At 38.2% G+C, this 22,623-nt stretch overlaps 3 protein-coding genes across 3 annotated transcripts; all 3 read right to left on the bottom strand.

The window, feature by feature from the left end:
- Window positions 1-284: 284 nt before the first annotated feature.
- Window positions 285-5,879, bottom strand: ddx19b (DEAD-box helicase 19b). The gene is made up of 12 exons (XM_046875076.1): window positions 5,642-5,879; window positions 4,960-5,026; window positions 4,761-4,808; window positions 4,513-4,648; window positions 4,337-4,429; window positions 3,309-3,411; window positions 2,498-2,612; window positions 2,141-2,318; window positions 1,633-1,870; window positions 1,386-1,548; window positions 1,065-1,256; window positions 285-527 (listed from the first exon to the last, which is right to left on the bottom strand). The coding sequence occupies exons 1-12, from the start codon at window positions 5,696-5,698 to the stop codon at window positions 466-468; spliced, it is 1,452 nt and encodes a 483-aa protein (XP_046731032.1). The 5' UTR covers window positions 5,699-5,879; the 3' UTR covers window positions 285-465.
- Window positions 5,880-10,980: 5,101 nt separating this feature from the next.
- camk2n1 (calcium/calmodulin dependent protein kinase II inhibitor 1) lies at window positions 10,981-13,382 on the bottom strand. Its single transcript, XM_046874537.1, has 2 exons — window positions 12,617-13,382; window positions 10,981-12,264 (listed from the first exon to the last, which is right to left on the bottom strand). The coding sequence occupies exons 1-2, from the start codon at window positions 12,786-12,788 to the stop codon at window positions 12,200-12,202; spliced, it is 237 nt and encodes a 78-aa protein (XP_046730493.1). The 5' UTR covers window positions 12,789-13,382; the 3' UTR covers window positions 10,981-12,199.
- An 844-nt stretch (window positions 13,383-14,226) lies between these two features.
- On the bottom strand, window positions 14,227-21,851 carry si:dkey-33m11.7 (trypsin-3). Its single transcript, XM_046874536.1, has 5 exons — window positions 21,718-21,851; window positions 21,075-21,234; window positions 20,097-20,238; window positions 16,578-16,844; window positions 14,227-15,698 (listed from the first exon to the last, which is right to left on the bottom strand). The coding sequence occupies exons 1-5, from the start codon at window positions 21,794-21,796 to the stop codon at window positions 15,486-15,488; spliced, it is 861 nt and encodes a 286-aa protein (XP_046730492.1). The 5' UTR covers window positions 21,797-21,851; the 3' UTR covers window positions 14,227-15,485.
- Between the last annotated feature and the right edge of the window lie 772 nt (window positions 21,852-22,623).

Consider the following 22,623-nt stretch of genomic DNA (forward strand, 5'->3'; position numbering starts at 1 on the left):
ATTCAACAAAAAGAAAATCTCTTCAAACAACTGAAGATAATCGATACCTCATTAAGAGGTTTGTCTGGTGAGAAATTTATCCAGACCCTAATATATTTTAAATACATTAAAAATGCAATTTCTACTTGTTTCCCCCCTAAATTAGCATTTCACAATACAGCAAATGCAGAATCAAAAGATTTCGTCATGGAAAAAAACAATATTTTCTCTAAGTTGATCAAAACGCTCAGTAGGCTAATGTACAAATATAGTGTCCTAGAGTCTTATTTACTCACACAACAAAATAGCCTGAACATTCGGTTTTTATTAAGAAGCACAAAACGCCGGTAACGTCCGAGTGAAACATTAATCAGTAACATTAAAACCTATAATAAGAAAAACTAAAATAAGACATTTGCACATGCTCCAGAGTAGTTTTAATCCCAGCCCAAGGAATAAAACCACTGCTGAAATGCGTCCCTCTCCTCAGTGTGCTATTTTCTCGATTTCGTCCAGATCGTCCGTGTCCAGTTCTTCGATTGTCTTATCTGTGGCGGGGGGGAAAAAAATACAGATTTAGAATTTGTGGCCTTTTGGGTATATTTTATGCATGATTTTATAGCAAACCAGGTCTGCTTGTGAGCCACATTAAACTTATAAAATAGATATGGTGGAATAAAAAAATTTTTAATTAAGAAAAAAAACAAAAAAATTGGAAAACCACAGAAAAACAATTGTAAAATTATCAAAAAAAAAGAAAGGACAAATCATGCTGTATGGACTGTTAAAAAAAAAAAAAAATCACTTGAGCAAACATTTGGATTTGTTGCTTTACAGCATTATAACTAATTTGCATAAAACTGAGTAAAATCATAATCGGAACAATCCTAGTCGTTTTCCACTTTCTTTCTTTACATAAAGACCTGTCCGTTCATCAGTGCTGGTGTGAACGCAGGTTAAATTATTCTAAGCAATTCAAAGGTCTGTGTTTAAACATGAAATATCACCGAATTTATATTTCTACTGTAGGAAACCATTGCATTTACAACAGGTTTTGATAGGCTCAGTAAACAGGTTTAACTTACTGAAGTGCTCCTGAATGCGTTCGAGAATGCTCATGCTAAACTTGCTGTCCACCATATTGATTGCTAGCCCTCTCTTGCCAAATCTCCCTGTGCGCCCGATCCTGTGCAAGTACGTCTCGTTGTCAGGGTTTCCGTCCTTATCCACGGGTAAATCGAAGTTAATAACCACAGAGACCTGCTCCACATCGATACCTGTAATTCATATGGAGATGAGATTATACAAACCCATGATGCTTCATTTTGAATAAACTGCAATTTTATATTCAAAGCAAATTACTAAAACAAAAATATTTAATTCCTCTCCAAGAAAGTCTAAGTCACCTCTGGCACAGACGTTCGTAGTGACCAGAACTTTCTCTTTGCCGTTGCGGAAACGATCGATAACTGCTGCTCTCTGTTCCACCTGCATCTCACCACTGAGTAGCGCCACCTGGTGGCCCTCCCTTGACAGCTCTCCTGCTAGCCACCCAGCCGTTTTCCTGGTCTGGAAACAGACGGAGAATTCAACTTTTCAGTCTAACAGAACAATACATATTGTCCAGCAGAGAGGATTAGTTTTTAATCGTACATGACAGAAGATCATGGCCTGTGCGATAGTGATGGCACCATAGATGTTACACAGGGCTTGGAACTTCTGCTCCTTGCTGTTGCACACCACGTAATACTGCTTAATGGTGTCCAGAGTCTCTTCCTCCCTCTTCAGTTTGATGATGTTTGGATCAGGGATGATCCTCTTGGCGAAGTTCCAGACAGACTCCTCGAACGTGGCTGAGAACAAGAGCATCTGGCAGCTTTTGGGCAACATTCTGGGGAAAAGAAATTGTGTTGAAAATTAAAACATTTTTGGGTTATGACTGAGTTTGGGTTTGAATCATATTTTAAATGAATGCTTTAAATATTAAATTATTTTTATGCATTATAAAAAACTTTCTGGATCTGTTTTTAATGCAGCCACTTGCATAAATTTGCTTCTTTAGAAATGTAAACTCCATAGTCATAATGAAAGATTGTGTGCATTAATAAATAATTTAAACTACATCCTTCCCAGCGTACTGAAACACCGATTGTATGCACACCTCTGGATGCGAATGCTTTGGTCCTGGTGACCCTGTGTGGCGATCATGACGTCTGCTTCGTCCAGAACAAACACTTTAATTTTCTTTGGGTCGATGAATTTGAGTTTTTGGCACCAGTCCAGGACTGTGCCAGGGGTGCCAATCACAATCTGCTCCTGGAGCTTCACCCCTCTCTCCACTGCACAAACAGAGATGTCATATTAGCATGTTTCAGATAGAAATCATTACCATTATATAGAATCCATTTACCAATCATAGTCCACTATCAATGTCTTAGATGTGCAAGCTCTTAAAGGATACTGGGCAGTATTTCATTACCGACAACATGAATGTGACCTGATAAACATAAAGCCTCACATTTGTTTCCTCGGATGGCATACACCAACTTGACTTCAGGGTAAAATTGGCCCATCTGTTCGATGACCTTGCCCGTCTGGAGGGCAAGCTCGTATGTAGGCGACACACACAGGCACTAGGAGGTAAACAAAGAAAAACAAGATGAAGGATGTCTTTGCTTTCATGACATACACCTTATTTTAGTCTAAACAGCAGATATTTCTACAGTCCAAGATCCAATGCTTCAATGGAGAAGCGGGTACCATTTGTTGTGATCTTTAGGAGTTATGATATAACTCATTAGAAGTTAATATATTATTGTGCTCCCTGCAAAATGAATTAAAAAATATCCTTTATGATTTTTTTTTTTATTGAATCAAACATGTTGGAAAAGCAGAAAAAAAAATGCATAGAATAAATTAGTACTTCTGTATCATTATTCCAGTCATTGTTTAGAAGATAAAACGTATTTAAATATATTAAATGTGTGTCCCATCCTGCCTTTAGGACCAAGTCCTGTTTGGGAAATATCCCCTTTACTGGATGGCTGTTAATCTGCGTCTAGTCTGCATGTCCACTGCCACCACTAAAGGCAGGGGCTGCCAGACTGGACACCGTTCTTTTGCACAATATGTTTGCCACAATGTGGTGGATTAATCACGCAAAGCAACATCCTGCTGACACCAATGTTGTTAAGGTACAAATTAAATGCGGAAAGCACAATAATATATTCTTTAGTTAAAAAAACAACAACAAAAAAAAACCCCAGGTCTGATTTATGTGCTTAGACAACCTGACATCCCTGTATGTTGATGTAAAGTAAAATATATACCTGAGGCCATCTGTTGCTGGGGTCCACGTGACTAAGCATGGCCAGGACAAAGGCAGCAGTTTTACCCGTACCAGATTGAGACTGCGCTATAAGATTCTGTGGGCTGGACAAAAAATTAGTGTGGAATTAGCGTGGATATTTGTAATAAACTTAAAATATAATGGCTAGCTTTGACCCCCTAGAGCAGGGATCCCCAACAACCATGGACCGGTACCAGGCTGTGGATCATCTGGTCACACAGAAACAATAAAACCTTTTTAATGTTTATTTTCCTTTTTTATATATATCAAAAATGAACCTCCCACATATTCTGCATTATGGAGGTGAGCTACATATTTATTATTTATGTAATAATTCAATTAGTAATTTAATCATCTATGTATAATAGCAATATACAAATTATTATATATTTGTTAACATTTTATAGTTCTTTTTTTTTTCAGAATTAAACACAAAAATTGTCGTGTGAAACCTTTTTTGGTCCATGGTACAAAAAAGGTTGGGGACTGCTGCTCTAGGAAAAAAAAAAAAAACTATCAGCATCTAAGACTGCACAAAATGGCAAAAAAAAACATCCCTAAACAGTATGATTAAAGGGAAAAAAGGGGGGGTCTAGTGTGCAGTGTAGTACAATAATAGTTCAATCATGGCACTGATACAATGATGTCATGTCTCTGCGGCAGGAGCACTGCCATCTGAACATGCTGTGGCTTCCAGAAAACCTGACATCAAATTACTTTAGTACGACCTCTGGCATCATTGTAAATTCTAGTTTTATAGCTACAACTGCTAAACAATTTTATCAGCTTTTAATTAATTTCTTCTTTGGGCAGAATCGCTTTTGTAAAATAAGCGTTTTTAAGCTATATATACACACACAATGTAATATATAGATTGAAAAATATGTACATAACTATAATTAGTTTACATTGCAAGTTACTCAGTACATTGCAAGTGCTCAGTTTAAATGATTAATTTTAGTTAGTGTACCCAACAAACTGTGAACTGAATTAATTAGATGTACATACGGTTCTGCAAGCATCATGGGCAAGGCATTCTCTTGGATTTTAGAAGGTCTGTTGAAACCCATGGCGTAAACCCCTTGAAGTAGCTGAGGCTTCCTAAAAAAACAAATTAATTTACACATAAATGCATAGGAGTTGAATAAACTGCTGGTAAATTCATAACCTCCTCACATACTTACAAACGCAGCTCCTCAAACGACTTGACAGAGTAAAGCGGAGAGTTCGGATCCCTCTGAAGAACTTCCACTTGGTTGGTGGTGTTCACGAGATTGCTTCGTATCAACTTGTTCAACAGTGACTGAGCCGCTTTGTCCTCTAGAAACATTACATTGAGAATGAAATCTCAAATTCAGTTTTTTAAATGTTCACAGAGACCAGTATAGGAGTTTAGTATTCATGTGTATTGTGGTGGTGATGAGTGGGAGACCTTTTTCTTCCTCCTCAGTCTTCCCTCCTTCACCCGCAGCCTTTGCACCTGATTAAAACCCAGAGTGGATGTAATTGCTTACAATCATTTAGAGACAAAAATTAAACTATCAATCGCACAAGTTGTAAAGGAAAAATGTGGATAAATAAAAAACGAATACAACCTTTAACAAGCTGAAAATAATGTGCTATTTATTTACCATTTTGCTCTGCTTTTGGTTTGTCTTTTGGTTTGTCTTCCTTTTCATTTAAGTGAAGGGTGCTTATCTGTCAAACCAAAACAAAATACAGACATTTATAAAATTAATGTATTAATACAGATATATATACAGATATCCATAATGAAACTTATTACACATTATATCGGCCATAACCAGCAAAACCGTGTAAAAGCTGGGGATAAAGCCTGAAAACCACTCTCCTCTCTATACAAGTCCACTTCATATAATAAAGAGTAATATATTTGTGAATACTATGTAGTGCGCTACATCTCCACGAGGAAGCCGTTTGTAACTCTGCATCATTAGCGAGCTAAACACTTAAATTACTGGTTTAACCAAAAGCTTCCGAGTATAAAATTTAGCATTATTAGAGCTGGCTAATTCTTAATAAAATATGTGAAGGAAACAAAGATGTAAAAAAAAAAAAGTCGCTTGAATTTAAACCCTGAAAGTGAAAGTTGGCACGAGTAACAGATTAGCAGTTAGCAAACAAGCTGAAGCAGCTTAGCATTAGCATTAGCTTTCACTTTAGCTGGAGTTTACAAAGCAAGCTAAGTAGTAAGATAGTAAATCTTAAGAAAGTTCAACTTAATCAAATTTAACGTTTTTCTAGTTACTTAAAACAAAAAACATTTTTTTAGTAAGTGAAGCTCGAACTCACCGACTCAGCTGCAGCTTCTTGTTGATCCACAGCCTGAGCCCAGGAATCCGTAGCCATGTCCGTAAATATAATTCAAATATTTCTGCTTTAAGATAAACGTCTCTGGATTCTACAACTTGGCGCTGAACTCGGAAAGCTTTTCTTTTTTTTTAATTAAAGGGCTGAAAGAAAGCGAATTCATACAATGGCGTGCCGCCGTCACGGAAAATGCGCTGCACTCGTATACATCCGGCTAGAAACAAATCCGTCAACTTTAGTGGTTCCTGTTAAGGTTTAACTTAAATTTAAGTTGAATAGTATGAAATACATAAAATGCTTAAAAAAAGAGTATACATGTTTGTTTTCCCATATTATTTATATTACTTATAGTACTTAATACCCAGTATTACTAAATCAATATTAATATATATATATATATATATATATATATATATATATATATATATATATATATATATATATATATATAACATTTTTTTTAAATATTTGATAGATTACTGATATTTTTATGTATTATTTAAAAAATCGGAAACAAAAAAAAGTCAGGGCTATACATGCATCACATTTACAAGTGCCATTATCTGAAGTAAAGGCACATTGTTATACAGCTGGCCATCCTAAAACCACCCTGTAACCACCCTATTACTTAGTGATCTCACAACATCATAATTGTTACACTGTCCCACAATCTTTTAATTATTCTAAAGCTCCATAATGCACTGCCTCACAATTGATACACAGTTCTGGAGTTGCATAAGCCCATTTATTTTTTGCATATATTCTGTTGTTTCACAAACTCTTCACAATCCTGCAGCTACTGCACAGTCTCCTAACCGGGCTGTGGTTATTTCACATTTTACAATTTGCTTTTTCAAATTTCTACAATTCAACACAACCTAAAGGAACTGTGCAGTTCCCTACAACTGGCTGTTTAACAGGTGAAGCAGGCACAAACAAATCTTTTAAAGTATTTTATTTTTAACTTCTGCCTAAGGGTAGCAGCTGGTACCCTTCAGCAAGCAGCTGAAGGACATGGATCGGTCCACATGAATTTTGTAACTCCTCTGAGCAAAGTGCATTCATTTATGGACTGAGGAGATTTTTTTTTTTGTATTACCTTTACTGCCGTCTTTATTATGGCACTGATGTGAGATTCTGAATCAACAGAAAGACCATGCTTGCAACTGTAATAAAATTCTGTCTGGAACATAGACTATCAAGTTGGGTTTCAGAGTGAATATATAATCAATATTGGATTGGAAGATAGAAGATAGAAACTTCTGTGTTTGATGTGAGTGTTGTGGATGATTACCTGACTATGGAGTCCTACTCTATATGGATCGAACACCAGCTCATCTTTTCATTCCAATTATAATCACATCACAGTGTCCAGAGTCAACAAACTAACTAACTAGCCAAAAAAAATGACACTTTATGTAGTATACACTGTACTCAAAGTATTCCTTAGGTGTAGAGTTTGAAGAGATACAGAGGTTCAGGTTTTTACGTCACTTCTCTCCACGTTTTATTCAAATTCCATTCTGAAAAGTCCAATCCAATAGAAACCTTAAGACTCTTCCATCCTACATCTTTTTTTTTTTTTTATCATAGCCACTGACGTTGAAATATATTTGCAGAAAGAAAGATGTCCCCTGAAAAGTAAGGATGTGTATGATTATTTCGATTTTTTTGTCAAACTGTGGATTGTTTAAGAAAGTCATGAATCTCAGCACACCAGTCTTTGCCACTGAAAGAACAAATGAAACAAAGAACACTGAAAATAAAGATGAACAAATTAATAAATTAATCTCTTTTATTAAAACTCATAAATAGGTAAAAATTTACGTAATGGCACAAACATCTTGACATAGAGTAATGCAGTTTTTGTTTTAATTGTGGATGCACTTGTATTCAATTTAACTGGCTTCATTCCACTAAACACTGTGTACTGGGCCGTCATGCTATAACAGATGGTGTAATAAAAGAGGAAGGAATTCGTTCCATTCATCTTTATAACCTCGTCTATGAAAATCTTTAGAGCCTTGTTGCTTGATCATTTTGGGATGTTTAGACAGAAATTACAGTTCAAAGCTCTGTAGTGGGCATTCTGTCAGAGCAGAGAGTGGTACTGTGAACAACAGTGAACTACAGTAGTAAAACCAAAAACAGAACAAAATTTCGATTTACTGTTTTGCTTTTGATTTTTATTGTGTGTGTTTTGCACATAAAGGCCACCGTAATTAAGAGTCCAAACTGACAAATTTCTACAGATCAGAGTTTTTTTGCTTTTACTGATATATGTACCTGTGAGTAATAATGCCAGCCAAATATTTTTCTGTGTTTATCACTAGTTTATCACTCACACAGCTCAGAGGTTTAGTTGTATCTGACTCTCTCTTTTGAAAAAACAGCATTTATTTGCAAGAAAATGAAAAACTAAACAACTCAGAGTTGTTCAGACTTGTACATTGGGCAAATTGCTGGTAATTTGTTTGATCAGCCTCTGACACAAGCTATCATTCTCCAATAGCACACAGCCAGTCCCTGCCTTATTACTCTCTCAATAATGCATCGCTTTCCTTTATAGAGTTGATACTTAACACTTCCCTGGCCTCTATCTCACTACAGAGACCACCGTCTAAACCTAATATATGGTTAATTAAGAATAGTTTTCATCAACGCTGCATTACGTGCTACTCTGAACTGCATAATTATTGCTCTAATCTTTTTCGATTGACCAAATCAGATTCCTGCTTTGCTTAATATTTCTCTAGGTGAGCCATCATAAAATAAAAAAAAAGTTTTAAATGTAAATTTTGATTTATTAACAGGGACATGATTTATTTCCAATTTCAAGAGAAACTGCCAAACGTGTGTCCATGTGCTCATAGTTTTTTGGGCTTATTGCCAGAGCCGACGGTGGACATCCATCTGGGCCAGCATCTTTTATTCAAGAGACTCACGTAGACTCCGCAGCCATCTTGTGGCATGAAGACAATAGGACCAGTCTGTTTAATTATGTGCAAAATGTTATGATCATTTTTGTAGATACAACATGGTTCGTGATGAGTGCTCTGTTTTGTCATTGTTAGGAGGTGTTTTTTTTAAGATTTCTCCTAATGGATTTACTGCAAAGACAAATTAAAGGAGGCAAATTGAAACTTTTCTGTCAGTACATATATCAAACTGTTTTTATACTTTATAAAGTCAATAAACTATTATTTTTTCTGCACATTTCTAACTAGGCTTATGGTTGTTTCATAAGTCTTTTCTGTTATGAGGCTTGTTTTCTGTATAGCGAGCACTGAGGCGAATGCAAATGCAATCTAGATTATTCCATTCACATACACAGTCGAGGGACCTTTCCTCCTTTTTTTGTTGTTTTTTTTTTTTTTTGCAGTGAACAAAGAACTAAATCCAGTTTCATTCTAGGAGATGAGAGCACCTTTCCCTGCACACAGACATACTGTCATAATTTCATCTCCAGAGCCTAAAAAATGAAGCCCCCAATAAAACTCAGTATCTTTCTCATTTCCACGGACTGTCACCTGTATTGAAATGGTACATACTCACACACTCATGCTAACGACTAAAAGAGACACAAGACATAGTATGTAGTTAGCACATTATTATCCAGACACCATTTCCATTTAAAGCCTCTGCACCAAAACTCTCTCTCTCTCTCTCTCTCTCTCTCTCTCTCTCTCTAAAAACTTCTCTTGTATGCTACCCCATCACATACCCCCCTCCCTCCAAATCACCCCCCCATGACTTTGCAGCAGCAAGCGGAGCTGAAACCTGTAATGGTTGCCATGGAAACAGTCCAGTCAGCCAACAGCGTGTCTCTATCTGGCATGCATGGTGTACATGCAGCACGCACTCGCTTCCCTCAGCTTCAGAACAACAAGCAACCCTCCATACAAATCCACAAGATCCTGTAATGAGACGTCTTTAAAGTAAAACAGTTTGACACTGTTTTATCACGCAGTCGGAACCTTCATTTTTTTTTAATCAGAATGTATTTAGGGTGTTTTTAAATGCACATCTGCAATGAAATTAATGGGGAAGGCAATAAAAGATTGAAATCTCAGAGGATCTAAAGGGTTCTGGAGAAACTTATCCTCATATATAATATTATATCCATTTCGTATTGCACTTTCAGAGATAGAGAGGGTAGTCAATTTTTGGGTATCTCCTGTGGAGTTCCCTGGTGGTCACCTTTTTGTGCCATGCATGCCTTGAGTGCAGATTTTATGACTTTTAAATATGCATGTATATTGTTTGTATTACAAACAAAACAAAAAAAATCAGGGCGTGTATAGTATTTAAAATTCAGGCAACGTGTGTTTGGTTACTATCACGATTCCTCAAAACTTCCCTGGATCCCTGTATTTAAACCCAAATAGATTCCTGTTCTGGTTTATTACCCTGCTTTGCCCAGCAACCTTTTTTTCCCTTTAAGTGACTTACTCATTTTTCCTGGTAGAATGGGACACTTCCATTCATCATCAAGAGGGTGGCCCCGTGCACCACGCCAAAAGGCATGCAGTGAAATGCAAATCTCACTCAGCTTCGCACTATTTGCATGTCTCTAACACAGTGCTTTCACTGTGTGCCACGGTGGGGTGGGGTGGATGTGGGGTGGGGTGACTTCCCCAAAGCATTACGTAAGGGCTCCTGATGAGAGCTAAATGCTATTCTCGTTTACATCTTCATATCCCCCTAATTGCCACCCTTCAAGAAGTGCTCCTGGTGCCAGATTGACCCCTCGCTGACCTTTTTTTTTTTTTTTTTTTGCTTGGATGGTACTCCTTTTTTAATATTCCAATTCATGGTTTATATCATGTATGTCCATTTTTAATAGTCAAAAAACAAGTGCATCCTTTTGGGAATGCTAGTAATCAGCCAAGAAGGAAACATTTTGTGCAGAAAGCATTAGATCCATGGCAGTGCAATGCTGGAATAGCAAACTATTGTTTGAACAGAAAATGGGCACTGCTGGTAAGAGGACACACACTAGGCGTGATCCGTGCCTGCTTTTCCTACAGCGTAGAGCTTTTGACAGTGCCGAGCACAAGGTGCATCTGTTGCCATGGCAGCCTATCCAGTCCATGTGCTTTGAATGAGTGTGAAGCCCAGACTGGTAAAGGAGTGGCAGAAGCACAAAAAGCTCTATGCCAGCATCCTTCTATAGACCTTCTACAGATATACCCCTCGTGTGTGTGTGTGTGTGTGTTTGTGTGTGTGTGTGTGTGTGTTTTTGCAATCTCAGACAGCCAGCCTTAAAATGTTTCACTCTGACAAAAGCACTTCCCATAACATGAATCATTCAACACGTGTTACGGAAATGTCACGTCCCCTGGATTTATATAAACACAACGCACCCAAAACACCACACACACACAATACACATTGATTTACCCCAATGCAGAAATATTTGTGACAAAACCAGGGTTTTTTTTTTCTCATTCCATTTCTCAAAATCTTTAATATTACAGATATTCCCGTAGAAACTTTTTTTCTGTGAAATCAACACAACATTAGCTGTTATATAAGATTCTCTTGAGGTCGTCAGGTTCTTCATGCATGACTAAAGTACATCACTAGTATGAAAAAAGCCCTGTAAACATGAACACCGAATATTAATAAAACTGTGCGTGTGAAGAGAGCACAGAAATACATATTTCTGTCATGATTAATTGGCACACCTACGGTAAATATGTAGTACAATAATAATCGTAATGCGACAGTAAGGTTTCTGTTTTTTGTTTTTTTTTTTTTTTTTTTTTTTTTTTTGCTTTTTTTAACTCGTTATACCTGATCTAACCGTTGTCAGCTTAGAAACATCGAATGCATGAAATAGCAAGAAAGGAGGGTTGGGTTCGGGGTGGGAGAAGTGGGGGATACAGGGGGTGCAGGGGTATATTTGGGGTAGACCATGGTAATTCCTTAGTCAAGCTACATCCAAAACAAAAAGCATAAAAGGAAAATTAGGATTTTCCTGTCATTCTCTATAAAATTTTGCTCAGACCTCCAACACTGCAAAAAAAGGTATCCAAAGATTTAATAAATAGCCTTTTTTATCTTAAATACATAGTGAATCTCCTTTTGAAATTCACGGTGGAAGAGAAGTCGACATTGCTATTTTACCATTAACATCATCAGCCAGCGACTCAGCTAAGCCTCGGAACTACAGCTTTGGGGAAGAAGATACTGGTTCGATGTTAATGGTACAATTTGCTCAGTCACTCTAATTGCTTCGTTATATCCCGGTAGGACAGGCCAGCCTTGCTTAAACAAGGCAATGCCCCCCTCATTGCACATAGCTCGAATGAAGTTTGGAAAACACAGTATTCCCTTTCCCATTCCTGGGCCCACTTTTCGTCCAGATTCCCGTGCATGCCCGCCGCATTGTCCATCAGCCATCCCTGTTCGATGGAAAGAGGGTGTTCGGAGAGCAAGAGTGTGACGTGCTTGGTTGCCAGATGGAAGAGGGGGGTGCTTCTTTACAATGTCTTTGGGTACACACATCAAAGGTCAAGTGTCTTTGGAATCCACTCACGCAGACGAAGACGACTTGTCCGCCGCCTTCTCCAGCCCCTCAGCATCACCATCTTCCTCTACTGTAAAAAGGCAGAGAGGAGAACAGAGTTGAGAGACGTGGGGGGGTTTGGGATGCACACATGCTCATACATGTTCTAGTCTGCTACTCATTCTCCTGTACAGATGCGTGCATATGGATGGCTTCAGAATGAATTTCTGTTGTCTGACTGATAATGCAAGTGCGAAATCCTGTCATGTCCTGTGATGTGAGGCAGAATGCAAACCCTGAGAGCACTGGAACATGAATGGCGCATGAAAAATTGCGCACCAAATACATGACGCATGAGCATGAACATAAAAATATGATCAACAAACCATTAATAAAAAAAGAAACAATAATTATCAAAACAAATAAACAAACAACGACCTTACCTCGTTTGCTTCTCCCAATCTGGCCAAGCTTGGGTGGTCGCTTGTTTTGGTTGCCGCTGAAGAAGTTGTTGGTGTCCTGCAGGCGACAGGTGAACGAGAGGTGATCCTCGTCGTCGCCGTCGTTCCCGTAATGAGCCATTTTTTCCTCGCTGTATGGCAGCACCTCCGACATGCTGAAAGCACGGAAGCCAGGCGCGCTAAAAACCGCAGCTGCCGCTCCGTTTAACCCTCCCTCCTCTCTTTCTCTCCGCGAGCGAGGACACTCTCTCTCTCACACACGCAGAGAAAAAAAACACGCGCGCAGGGACGCACGCACACACCCGCGTATACGAGCGCACACACCGCACACGCGCACGCTTCGCGGCGAGCCTCTCTTTTTTCCCCTTCTCGACCGCTCAAGCCTTTTAGCGCGCGCAGTCCTGCTTGCCTCGCGCGCTTCTTCTGTCTTCCTGCGTGGGGTAACTGGGGACGTCCCCCTGTACGTGGGGCTGAAAAAATAAATACCTCCTGCCCTTTTTTTTTGTTTGTTTGTTTTTTTTCTCCCAACAAAGGAAGGTTTTTCTGAAGGGATTTCCGAACGCGGAAAGTCGTTTCGAGCGGGAGCGTCCGAGGAGGCGTGCGTGTGCGTGTGTGTATGCGCGTGTATCTGCGCGCGCCAGGCTCACGGGGACTGAAGCGTGGCGCTGGGGGAAAAAAACACACCTGAGAATTGCATGCAAATGGAGGAGCAATGCAAAACAAAAGCCCGGCGCAAGTCTTGGTGGTGTGTTTGTGTGGTAAGAAGAAAGAATCACGTCATCAGTGGCGCGTTTCCCCCCCGGAAAGTGAAGGAACGCCTGCGGAGTTTCGGCTGTGATATTTTCCAGGGTCAAATACCACGGTCCTGGTGTGTGCGCCCAATGAACAATTTATTAGATAAATACAGACTACCATGGACTACAGGCGCATTTCAGACGTGTCTCACTGATTGTAGTCGATCTGTTGATACGCACAATATGTTAACCTCCTCCCCACCCCAAACACACAACAGTCAATGTAAAGGGATTACAATAAGACCACTGATTATTCTCAATACAGCAGCCACACAAGTGTATCATCCACAAAAGGCATTGTTGATACTTTCAAACACAACCAAACATATCCAATCTAATAGCAGTGCTGGAATCAAAAACTGACAGATGATGAGCACTCAGGATAGTGATGGGAGTGGTCCGTCCCTAGATGGTCTGTCACAAAGCACTATGCAGACACATATTCACATTTATCTTAGCCTGTCCACCTACTGGCATGTTTTTGGGAGGTGGGTGGAAATCTGAAAACCTAGAGAAAACCTACACAGGCATGGGCTGAGAAATTGTGGACGCTCTGCACAGATAGTAACCCACGTTCAGGTTTGAATCGGGGATGCAAGTGCATCAAGAATAAGTCAGGAAGTGTATACACACATGATACCAGTGCCACACATATAACCATATGAGTGTCAGTCTGCTGAGGTCCACCAGCCAAACATCATCTGCTCAGGGTTGGTTAGATGATTTAAAGTGCATGGCAACAAAATGATATATGGCTACACTGATATACACCTATATGGTCTATGTCAGGTAGGATTACTACTATGTTTCCTAATAAAATGCATTTACACATTCAGTCATTGGAAAGAATTTAGCAGCACAGCTGGTCCACTCGAACAGTACAGTAGATTCTGTATGATCACCATGACTCATACAGCAGCGAGCGTAGAGATGTCTGACGCAAGCCTCAGTCCAAAAAGGCAGACAGCTGTTTACATTCCTGTGCTTTTTCACTTGTTTTTGTAGTAGGTTGGAAAGAGACATGATGCAAGTTCAAGGCCAGCCGAGGTTGATTTTTTTTTTTTTTTGCATTTGTTTATTTTTGTTTGTCTGTGCAATCTTACATGGAGTGGGTGAAAATAGCCCTGACTGATTTCAGGAGAAACTCATAGTCAAATCACTTATCATGATACAAATAAGGAAGGAAAAAGTATATTTGAAAGAGAGATAGCAAGCAAAAAAAAATCCCACTGTGCAACTGAGCATTGGCTGAGCTCTACTCATTTACCAAACGTCAAAAAGGGTCCATCCTGATGGGTCGATATAGAACTATTTTTCACTCCCTGCCTTCAGTAGGCCTGCTTTACTTAAGTAACGAGTGATTGTGACTGTCATACTTTGACTACATATATCTGCACCAGTCTGAACCAAATCTCTTTGAGGATATTTTAATATATAGCAACATACAAGCTGTTTACAGGTTCACCACTGGTATTAAGCATGGTGTAACAGAATCCGGCTTTACACCGAATACTGATCCAATTGTTTTCAATGGAACAATGCAGTGAATGCCTTTCAGTTTGGCGAAAGGGTGACAATAATAAAACGGCTTTGTAACATGTATGAATAAATAGGTGTGAATGGCTGTTAACACAGTATCTTACTATCTACTGCTGGGATCATTTTACACCATGATATCAAGAGCAGGCAGTGAAACTAGAAACTCTGTCTCAATGCCAGCTTTAACAAAAAACTGTGCTGTCACACCCAATCTTGCTTGCTATACAGACGTAATTCATAAGCATACACGTTTCTATTAACCATTTCATTGTGTACTTCAGCTTATTCAATTCTACAATATTTGTCATTATTTAATTCATTTGTCCGCTTTTAAAGATATTTATTATACAGCTATAACTTCTAGCTTTGCACAGAGATTTGCTCCACTCCTTAGTTACTCAAAAATGTATACTTTTATACAGTGTTATAGCTGTATTGACAAATTTACAGTAAATATGAATGTATTGGTTTGCATGCATGTATGTATGTCACATTCTGACATTTTATATGTCCTATATCTACACATCACCCAAGATGGATTTCAAGGCCAGTGGATTTCCGTACTTTCTTTGACATCGTATAAAGGACCTGTAAATGGTACGGTCTATCCACCTGCGGAACCTGGCCACAGCCGTGTAGACTCGGGGAAAACCGGTATCCCCACAGATGTTTCCCCAGGAGGAAAGGCCATAAAGTTGTCCCTTACACACGAGCGACTCTCCAGAATCCCACTAGAACAGCATAAGATGTAATATAAATGATTAACTTTGTTCATGCAATCACTCAAAATAAATTATTGTCAGCCTAACAAGTGGTTTGTGGAAGGAGAGTGGTTCTGAAACAAGAGGAATAAATCAATACGTGTATTGACACCAGTGTTCAATATAGAGATAGAGAGTGTATTCTGTAATTAACACTAAAATCATCTGATTTGGTGTATGAAGTGCTGTTTCGAAAAAGTTGAACCCATGGGGACTAAGTGAATAAATGATCAATCTTCATACGATGCGAAAAGACAACCTTTTTGTGATGATATACAATGGTATATCAATGCTACACAGATAGTAACACAGATGCAAACACAACATGGCCATCTCCATTAGATACTACCTCATGCTCAGTGTAAATAATGAATCTATTACGGTTTGGGTTGGTTTAGGAAGCTAGACTTGAGCTGACTGACACAGCTATCTACTGAACCTGCTATCTAGTCGCTAGCTACTTTACAGTACTGATCTTTAGCTAGTTAGCTGGCTATAATTGCCAAAGTAGTGTCTTAGCTTAACACACCACACGTATAAAGACAAACTAAGTTAAGCTTGAGCTGATGATCTCAATGATTAATAGGAGATCACAGTTGTTTTCAACAAGCAATTACGGATCATGGTCATTTTAAAGACCTTCACTGATCATGACTGTTTTAAACAGCCAATCAGTAATCACAGTTGTTCCCAAAAGCCATAAATTGATTGTTAACTGATTGCTCCTAAAGTCAAGTGTTTAGATAATGTTAATTTTTCTTTAACACATTTTGTTAAACGTAAAACAAGACAAAAAATAAATAGGTATTTTAACACATTGTCTGACATCAAACCATTAAGGCCTGATACCTTGCATGTGTCCTTTCCTCCAGTTCTGTAGTCAGCACAGATCATATTGCTTGTAATACTTCCATTGATGGACTTGCTGCTATTACACTTAGCTGTGGAGATGATGGGCAGATTTACAGAGTGAAGTGTAAGGAGGCTCACACCCTTGCCCTGGCTTGTGGATCTCCAACCAGACACCTGACACGACTGGCCAGGCAGCACTCCTGTGTTTTGTTTTGGAAGAGGAGCCAGGGAAACATACCTGTTCAGCTTTATTGGAGCCCGGAGCTAAAGCAAACATAGAAAGGGTGTAGAGATTAGAGCTGGGCATGTGGTTTATTCTCGGGCATTTAATCACAGCATCCTTCTGGTAAGGATTAAAGATAATATTTACACTGGCACTGGTATTCGATTTAAGTAATATACTGACAGTTGGCTATTAAATTGAATATCCTGACCCAGTTCTATTTTAAATGCACAAGTATATAACCTGTATTTATGACTATCACCTTAATAAATGGAATAAGGCTGTCGTTAAATTAAGAGTAGGACAATCTAAATGTTAATAAAAATTTATATTGTCATATATATATATATATATATATATATATATATATATATATATATATATATATATATATATACATATATATATATATATATATATATATATATATATATATATATATATATACAGTATAAATATAAAATGTAATGTAATATTATATAAATTAAATAAAAATATATATACAGTACAGTACTATGCAAAAGTTTTTGGCAGGTGTGAAAAATGTAAGAATCACTTTTTCAATTAACAAAATGGCTTTGAAAATTAACAATATAGTATTCAAATCAATATTTGGTGTCACCACTATTTGCCAGCGAACCAGCGTAATTCTTTTTAGATACACTTGCATGCAGCTTTTGAAGGAACTCAGAAAGCAGGCTGTTCCAATCATCTTGGAGAAATAACCACAGATCTTCTGTGAATGTAGGCTGCTTCAAAAACTTTTGTCACTTCATGTAATCCCAGACAGACTCAGTGATGTTGAGAGCAGCATGATGGATAAATATCTGCCTGTATTTCTCAGTACTGAACACACCATTAATCCTGACCAAATCTTTAAATCCATTTGCAGAAATGCAGCCCCATATTCGCAGGAAACCTCCACCGTGCTTCACTGTTGCCTGCAGAACCTCAGTACTGTATATCACTACAGTCTTTTAGCAAAAATTTTCCTCCTGCTACAGCAACATTTTAACATTTTGACATCATTCCAGAGCACCTGCTGTCATTTTCCTGCACTCCAGTTCCTATGTTTCTGACCTTAGTTGAGTAACTAAGCCTTGTTTCCACGTCAGAGGTATGACTTTTTTGTCTGCAAATTTTTAATCAAGACCACTTCTAGCTAGACCTCTGCGGACAGTCGATGGGTGTACATGGATCCCACTGGTTTTTGCCAGTTCTTCCCTGATGGCACTGCTGGACATTTCTGATGTCAAAGAATAGTAAGCATGATGTGTCTTTCATCTGCTGCATTAGGCTTTCTTGGCCTACCAATGTGTCCACAGTCCTCAACATTGCTAGTTTCTTTGTGCTTCTCCAAAATAGCTTGAACAGCATATCGTGAAACCCCATTCTGCTTTTACATCTTTGCCTGGGAGAGACCTTGCTGATGCAGTATATCTACCTGGCGTCTTGTTGTGGTGCTCAATCTTATATCATGGTATAACATGAAATGGTCATCTAAAACCTCACCTTAATAGCATATATATATATATATATATATATATATATATATATATATATATATATATATATATATATATATATATATATATAGTATCTCACAAAAGTAAGTACGTTCACCCCTCAATTTCAGCAACCATTTTAGTATAAAAGCCACATGTCCTATTCATCATGTTCATGTTCTTGTCTGCTTGACAAAACCATATAAATTTGTGTATCTTGTATTAGAGTAGTTAAAATTTGGTGCTTTGAGTACAGTTCTCTCATACTGACCACTGGATATTCAACTTGGCACCTCATGGCAAGGAACACTTGGAGGATTTAAGAATTGTTGATCTCCACAAAGATGGCCGAGGCTATGAAAAGATCGGTAACACCCTGAAACCGAGTTGCAGTAGAGTAGCCAGGTTCATTCAGGGGTTTTCCGAGACGGGTTCCATTTAGAACAGGCCTCGCAAGGGTCGATCAAAGAAATTGAGTCCTCTTGCTGTGCATCAAGTGCAGAAGATGCTTAAAAAAACAGAAGCATGAGTGCTGCCAGCATTGCTTTAGAGGTTGCAGAAGCATAAGGTCTGCTTGTCGGTGCTCAGACCTTATGACCAACAGCAATAAGTCGATTTGCATGGCCGTCTTTCCAGAAGGAAGCCTCTTCTGAAGCTGGCTCACAAGAAAGCCCACAAACAGTTACCTGATGAAAACCTCCACAAGAGCATGAAGTACTGGAACCATGTCCTGTTGTCTGATGAGACTAAGATAAACTTGTTTGACTCAGAGGGTGTCCAGCATGTGTGGTGACGCCCTGGCGAGAAGTAGCAAGAAAATTGTGCCTTGCCTACAGTCAAACATGATGTTGGTAAGCATTATGGTTTGGGGCTGCATGAGTGCTGCTGGTACTGGGGATCTGCGCTTCATTGAGGGAAAAATGGATTCCAACATGTACTGTGACATTCTGAAGCAGAACATGATGCCCTCCCTTCAGAAACTAGGCAGAACCGCAGGTTTCCAACATAAAAAAATGACCCCAAACACACCGCCAAAATGACAAGTCCCTTGCTGAAGGTAATGGAGTGGCCAAGTATGTCTCTAGACCTGAACCTTATTGAAAACCTGTGGGGCATCCTGAAGGGGAAGGTGAAGAATTGCCATTTGTCTAACATCCAGCAGCTCCATGATGTCATTACGGAGGAGTGGAAGGGGATCCCAGCAACAACCTGTGCATCTTTGGTGAATTTCATGCCCAGGAGAATTACTGTAAGACAGTGCTAGATAACAATGGTGCTCACACAAAATATTGACACTTTGGACACAGTTTTGACATGTTTAATAAGGGTGTTCTCACTTTTGTTGCCAGTTATTTTGAAAAATAATGGCTGCAGGTTGAGTTATTTTCATAGGACAGTAAATCTATACTGCTATACAAGCTGCACACTGACTACTCTAAAAATATATATTTATATCTTATTTAGGTTTTATGTATATTGTATTGTCCCTTGAGAAGTTATACTAAAATGTTTGATATATACTGTGTATATATATATTTATATATATATATATATATATATATATATATATATATATATATATATATACACATACTTTTTGCTGTTGCCAATATAATGCATTCATACAATCTACAATGCATTATAGTCAATGTCAGAAAGGCATGATAAATCATAATTATAACAATAACAATATATGCAGTACAGTATTACATGCCTTATAAATACTTAATGATGCTGCATTTTTGTATGATATTAACACTGGAATCTCTACATGCCAAACTGCTGTACCTTAATGAGCATGATGTCTGCGTTATAGCTGCTCTTGTTGTACAGTGGGTGAGGGGTAAAAGAATGAGGTTTGGAATACTGCTCCATCCCTTCGTACTTGCCGAGAGAGTTGTCTCCAGCCACTATCATCATCTGATCCACCCTGAGTGCAAGACATCTGCATCTCATACATGATAAATAAGTGTCATTTCACACCTGAAACTCACTACAAGGCCAGGGACGCTCAGTTCAGACTTGGAAGGTGTGATGGCACAGCAAATGTTCAGTCATATCAGTTACATAATCAGCATTTTTCTGTTATTTCACTGTTCTGATGTATTATAAGATCTGTATTATAACTATTGAAACAATGGGACATTTTGGTAATGGTCAGTATATTTTTCACCTGTAGGACAGAGATTTTTTTTGTTGATTCTTTGTAACATGAAAACATAACTAACTCTTTTGCCACATCACATCACACCAACCCTTCGTTAGTTATTTTCCTATCGCAGCATACCCCACAGTCTGTTATTTATTACTCTTTATTGCTGTCATTTGCTGTTGTTCACTAATAGTTATAAAATAAGAAATGTGAATAAAAAAAGGTTAAAATTAAGCATATTCTTAATGATATACTATAAATAAACATCTTTATATTCAGCTGTCTGCATTTATTTTATGCATGTGTTCAACAGATGTATCAGTTACCTTTCTGCACTTAATTAGAGTGCCTGCTGAGACACAGTGGGTCAGTATTGGAGGTTTGAGGCAAAGAACTGCATTCACAACTGCAGATAAGCATTTGAATTATTGTGAAACACAATAATGACACATCAAGGTTACTCTTCTCATAGTGTGCCAGTGTTTCCAGTTTTTCAGCTTGTACGTCATCCAAAGGGTGGGCGATTGGCCTGAGACTCTGTGTCTCTTCCATGCCGTGATTCAGTGTATAATTTACAAACAGCAAAAAGAAAAATGAAGTAGAAAATAACTCACCCTGTATTACAATGTGCAGCAGTGAGAACCCAGTATTTATGAACCAGTGATCCTACACAGAAATGCTGGCCTTTTGAGGTTTGCAAAGACACAATATATCTGGATGAATGTGGCAATGGTGCATAATCTTTAGCTCTCTGGCTCTGATAAAAATCTTGACCTGGTAAAAAAAAAATTACAGATTGTTCAAGACTTAAACACCTTTGAGGCATCACAGATGGCTTATCTAAGACCTGGCATATCTAAATACCCCAGAGAGAAGGAAAACAACAGATTTACTCGCTACCTAACGAGAAATGTGACTGACAATTGAGCAGGCTAAATACACAACAAGAAAAGCTCAAGTGTAAGTCATTGTCGTTGCTTGTGGGAACTTCAAACTTTAAGGGTTCCATACAGGCCAGCTGTCACCCAGGTGGATCATGTTTATGCAGCATTTAAACATAAACAGGTTATAAATAAGTGGCATCAATAATAATACCCAAAAAGATAAAACATTGCAGGCAGGACAAAATAAAAGTCTACAGAGCACAGAGATCATTACTATTAAAAATCTTTGACTCTTGTTCAGGTACCATTTCATTTCAGATAAATAAATATGTTTAAACAACCAAAAGCCAACTTTTATTAAAATTTTACATACCGCTGGCTGTACAGAGCTTCACAAGCACAAAGGTCCAAAACAACACTCTCAGCATGACTGCAACAGAAGGTGAATACATGCAATACTGCCTGGCCAAACCAGACTAAAACTGAAGAATCACCTCTCAACTCCTAGAGGAAACCACATCAGAAGCTGTCCACAAGTGTCTAAGGTTCCAGTTTCAGCTTGGCAAAAATTCATGCTTCATTGAGGCAAATAAAGTGTTCACACTCCTCTTCGACCCAGCAGGAAGACATAATGCCTGTATTATTACAGTATATGAACTTTGCATGTCAATTATATTTTATAAGCACCCAGTCTACAATATCATTATGTGAAGCACTTTATAACGCTTTCCCCAAACACACAACTGTATATTTTCTAAGTGCATAATTTTATGATTTACTAAGCTGAATGTACATGATAGTATAGGACATGAATACAGTATAACGTTCACCATAAGTGTTAACCTGTTAAGGAACAGTTTGTCACTTTAAGTGCGTTTTCTTCAATGTGAGGCAAATTCCATTTGTAGTGTAAAACCATCCATACCCATCTTTAATGCTTTAGTGCTCATCTTCAGCTCGGGTGGAGCCTAATTTTGGGCTGGAAAAATGTGAACAGAGCAGTGAAATCATTTGCCTTTATGAATTAATGACACCTTTGCTTTGGGGCTTTTCCTGTCACTATTGCTATCTTACCAGTGGTTTGTTCCCTAAATGTGTGCACCTGCACTATGTTTCACTTGTTCCTTATAAATAAATCAACCAGTCAATCAACCAGTCAATCAACATATCAATCTATCAACATATCAATTTATCAATCAATCAATAAATCCACCAATCAATCCAACAATCAATCTATCTATACATTTTCTATTTGTAATTATTGTGTTTCCAACAATTA

Source organism: Silurus meridionalis, chromosome 19 (genome assembly GCF_014805685.1).
Source record: "Silurus meridionalis isolate SWU-2019-XX chromosome 19, ASM1480568v1, whole genome shotgun sequence".
Taxonomy (NCBI): domain Eukaryota; kingdom Metazoa; phylum Chordata; class Actinopteri; order Siluriformes; family Siluridae; genus Silurus; species Silurus meridionalis.